The sequence below is a fragment of the Apium graveolens genome, chromosome 7 (genome assembly GCF_009905375.1).
Source record: "Apium graveolens cultivar Ventura chromosome 7, ASM990537v1, whole genome shotgun sequence".
In the NCBI taxonomy this organism is placed as follows: domain Eukaryota; kingdom Viridiplantae; phylum Streptophyta; class Magnoliopsida; order Apiales; family Apiaceae; genus Apium; species Apium graveolens.
The window spans coordinates 210,164,863-210,169,439 of NC_133653.1; the positions used below are offsets into that span (position 1 = coordinate 210,164,863).

The following is a 4,577-nucleotide window of genomic DNA, read 5'->3' on the forward strand; positions in this document are numbered from 1 at the left end:
AAAAATGTTGAGAAAAATTACACAAAAACCTCTTTTGTATCAAATAATTTTTTCGAGATTCTATTTTTTTATTAACTTCATGACATTTTTGTTAATTGCAACTAAAAGTAAATTATATTTACATAGAGTTGTGAATACATAGAGTTGTATTTATATTTATAAATTTATTATTCAAATTTTATATTGTAAAATGGCTTAGCCTCGAATAATTTGACTGAAAATAATGTACAATTTTCTTAGTTTTTAAAATTTTGTGGTGAAGTTATTATAATTTACCTATAGTGTTATATCTGGTTAAAATAATTGAAATTATTTCAAATTAACATGGTCGTAAAAATCGATAGTGGATACTAATCGGTTTAAGTACAGATTCAAGATTATTGGCAAATCGGAGATTAATCAAAACAAAAACCGGACATATAAATATTTTAATGATATTTAATTTACCCTATTTAGTATAAAATATATAATTCAAAAATAATTTTTAAATATTGATCGAATTTAAAAATTTAAACCGGTCAAGTACTTTTTAAGCATTAATCGGTGGTTAATTGGGGATTTTAAAAAAATTGATTTTTTTAGAAAAATACTACAAATTAATAATAAATCATGTTTCGGAAAATTTTCTCCCGAATTATCAGTTCAAATTGATGAAATTTTATCTGTAAATAACTTTTTTTTAATAAAATTTTTAAATAAAATCCTTTTCCTCTAACCAGCAGCATTCTTACATTTGAGGCGCATTTAACGTGAATTTCAACACGATTCAGAAATTGACATGAAATTCACTCCAAATTCACTTCATTTTCAAACGTTACTACACACAAACCGCTGTCTCTCTCCATCTCTCTCTCCTAAGCTCTTGATTCTATCGATCATACATTTGTCTTGACAACAATATATAAGTATATAACCATGGACATTTATGTATTTGTGTCTATCGTTTTCGTTTAATCCTTGGATAATGGAGATTTGCTTCCTTTTTTCGTCTTCACTCACTCTCCCTCTCTCTCAACATCGTTAACTCCTCTCTCTCTCTCCCCCCCCTCTCTCGCTACTGTGTATGTATTTATCTTTCTCAGATCTACAGCTTCTTGCTCTCTGCTACAGTTTTTTCACATCAACGGTCAGTATAACTTAATCTGCTCTTTCTGTTTGTGTATATGTATATATGATCATGTTTTGATTTGTGGGTATTGATAAAGTTGTGATCTTTTGCTGATTTTAGCATGTTATGTATGTATTTTAGCTTATGATTTGTCGAAAGATTGCATCTTTATTGTTTTTGTAGTGTGAAAATGATAAATGTGATACCTTTTGTTTGAATATGTTGTGTAAAAGGGTTAATTTGGTTTGGTTGAATGTTTTGTATGTGTTGTGCTTGAAACAAATGTTATTTTTGTTTTTAAATGGGAATTTAGGGTTTAGCTGGTATTGGGTAGTATTTATTTGACTTTATTACTAGATGGGTAAGGCCTGTTGAAATTGGATACGTGGTGATTGTCGTTTTTCCGGAGCTTAATTTGGTAGATCTTAAGGATTTTATGCCATTTTCTATAATTGGTGGTATGGACGTGGTTATCGTAAGTGTTAGGTGTTTAGTTAGTTTGTCATCATATATGGATTTACGGGGGACACGTGTTCTTTCTTGTACTCGAATGTTTGAGAATCATGTGTGACCAAATGAAAGTATTTGTTTTTACAGAATTGTGTATATGATAATGGATGATGATTTGTTGGGATTGAATTCTGTTTTCTGGATTTGCAGTTGAATAAGGCATGTGCAGTCTGTCAAAGGCTACATCAACTTCATCACAGACTACAGTAGGAAGTGAATCTAACAAGCAAGATATGAGTCCATTGTCGGTTGATACTGAAGATTCTTTTTCTAGTTTACTTGAGTTTGCTTCTAACAATGAATGCAAGGCTTTTCAGACTTTGGTTGAAAAGAACCCATTGGCTATTGATGAGGTTGGACTTTGGTATGTTAGGAAAAAGGGTTCAAAGCAGATAGTTCTTGAGCACCGAACTCCTCTAATGGTTGCTGCTACATATGGTAGTCTTGATGTTATCAAGTTCATCATTTCTCAGCCTGCAGTTAATGTCAATCTTGCCTGTGGTCCAGACAAGTGTACTGCCCTCCACTGTGCTGCTTCTGGAGGTGCTGTCAATGCTGTTGACATAGTTAGGCTGCTTTTGGCAGTGGGTGCTGATCCAAATATCAAGGATGCAAATGGTCAGCGTGCTGTTGATGTGATTGTTGCCCCTCCAAAAGTCCTTGGTTTCAAAGCATCTCTTGAGGAAATGCTGCTAAGTAACGTTTCAGATGGCTCAACTGGCGAGTGCAAGTTGCGAGTATCTATTTCTTCTTCGAACTACTCACCAAGCCTGTCTTCTTCAACAGATAATGGTTCTCCTTGTTCCCCTTCAGATTTAGTATCTCCAATGATGTCCAAGTTTGATGACGTTCCCGTTGGTGCTATTTCGGAGAAGAAAGAGTATCCAGTTGACCCCTCTCTTCCAGACATCAAGAATAGCATCTATTCGACAGATGAGTTCCGCATGTTCTCGTTCAAGGTCAGGCCTTGCTCAAGGGCTTACTCACATGATTGGACTGAGTGTCCTTTTGTTCATCCTGGAGAGAATGCCCGACGAAGGGATCCAAGAAAGTTTCATTATAGTTGTGTACCATGCCCTGACTTTCGTAAAGGTGCTTGCAGGCGTGCTGATATGTGTGAATATGCCCATGGCGTGTTTGAATGTTGGCTGCATCCAGCTCAGTACAGAACACGGCTCTGCAAGGATGGCACTAGTTGTGCAAGGAGGGTCTGTTTTTTTGCCCATACCCCTGATGAGCTTCGTCCCTTGTATGTATCTACTGGGTCCGCTGTACCATCACCTCGTTCCAGCGCAGCTAGTGCCATGGACATGGCTGTTGCCTTGAGTCTTTTGCCTGGTTCTCCATCATCTGCCTCGGCAATGTCACCTTCTGCATTTAATCAACCTATGTCACCTGCTGCATTTAATCAACCAATGTCTCCATCAGGTAATAGTTCCCACTCATCTATGGCTTGGCCCCAACCAAATGTTCCGACACTTCATCTCCCTGGAAGCAACATGCAATCAAGTCGTTTGCGATCTTCCCTTAGTGCCCGAGATATTCCTCCAGAGGATCTGCATTTATTGCAGGATATGGATGCCCAACAACTTCTTTTGAATGACTGGGCTTGCCTTTCGCAGTCCCGCCCCAGTTCTCTGTCTCTAAACCGTTCTGGTCGGCCCAAAACACTTACTCCTGCGAATCTTGAGGAGTTGTTCTCTGCAGAGCTGGGTTCTTCGCCTCGTTATGCTGATCAGGCTTCTTCTGCTGGTGCTTTTTCTCCATCTCACAGATCAGCTGTTCTCAATCAATTCCAGCAGCAGCAAAACATGCTTTCACCTATAAATACTAATGTATTTTCTCCCAAGAATGGTGATCATCCTTTGTTGCAAGCATCATATGGTGTCTCGTCTCCAGGAAGAATGTCACCAAGGAGTATGGAGCCAATCTCTCCTATGGGTTCTCGACCCAATGCTTTTGCTCAGCGTGAATTCCAGCAGCAGCAGCAAATTCGTAGTCTCAGCTCCCGTGATTTTGGGTCTAACAATGTTTCCATGGTGGAGTCTCCAGTGAATAATTCCTGGTCCAAATGGAGCTCTCCGAGTGGAAAAGTTGATTGGTCAGTTAATGGGGACGAGCATTCCTGGTTGCCAAGGTCATCTTCATTTGATCTTAACAAGAATGGAGAGGAACCTGACCTTTCATGGGTTCAGTCACTTGTGAAAGAATCACCACCTGAGATGAAAGATAAACTGTCAGCTCCAGTTGTTAGTGCTGCTCCATCCGGTGAGGGTTTAAAATCAAATTCGCAAGTTGATTCTGTTGATCATACAGTTCTAGGTGCTTGGCTTGAGCAGATGCAACTTGATCAGCTCGTAGTCTAGTACATGGTCGGTTTTAATTTCATTTAAAAAATAAACAAAATAGAGTAAGTATATGTATTTTTGGATGGCGGGGAAGGATATGGTAGCATATGGTGAAGGTGGGAAGGGTTTTAAAAAAGAAAAGAGAGGGATGTCTGAAAAGCATTCGAAAGATATTAAATTTTTTGTTATCATTAGTTGTTCCAGTTACGGAGGCAAGAGTATGATGAAGTGAACATTTCCAGGGCTGTAAAGGAAAGACGGTCCATGTTGGTAACTGGTAAGTTTCTTCAGACGGCTCATAACTCTAGGTTTTTCTTTGAAAAAAAAATACAGTTTCATATTATCCTGGTTAGAAAGTTACCCCATTGAAGTTAAAAAGCCTATTTTGTCTTGATTTTCTTCGATACTTCCATTCCTTTCCTCCAAAAAGAACTCTTTATAGATGAATGGAACATTGTTATTGCTGTAATAGTTGATAATGGGTTCAGTTCCTGAAGAGTGCATTTTTGTGGAACAGAGATTTGTGTAGAGACGAAGCAACGATCTGTTTCTATAACTATGTAACAATTAAAGTTTATTACAATTTTTTTTATTTATCTTATTACATGTTC

General features: G+C 37.6%; 1 protein-coding gene across 1 annotated transcript; it reads left to right on the forward strand.

Annotated features, from left to right (window-relative positions):
• The first annotated feature begins 772 nt into the window (after positions 1 to 772).
• Positions 773 to 4,577, forward strand: LOC141670966 (zinc finger CCCH domain-containing protein 30-like). Its single transcript, XM_074477028.1, has 2 exons — positions 773 to 1,126; positions 1,769 to 4,577. Exon 2 carries the CDS (start codon positions 1,780 to 1,782, stop codon positions 3,982 to 3,984), a length of 2,205 nt encoding a protein of 734 aa, XP_074333129.1. The 5' UTR covers positions 773 to 1,126; positions 1,769 to 1,779; the 3' UTR covers positions 3,985 to 4,577.

What these genes read in the sequence shown, in the direction of transcription:
- LOC141670966 (XM_074477028.1), top strand. Translation starts at nt 1,780, where the DNA reads ATGTGCAGTCTGTCAAAGGCTACATCAACTTCATCACAGACTACAGTA.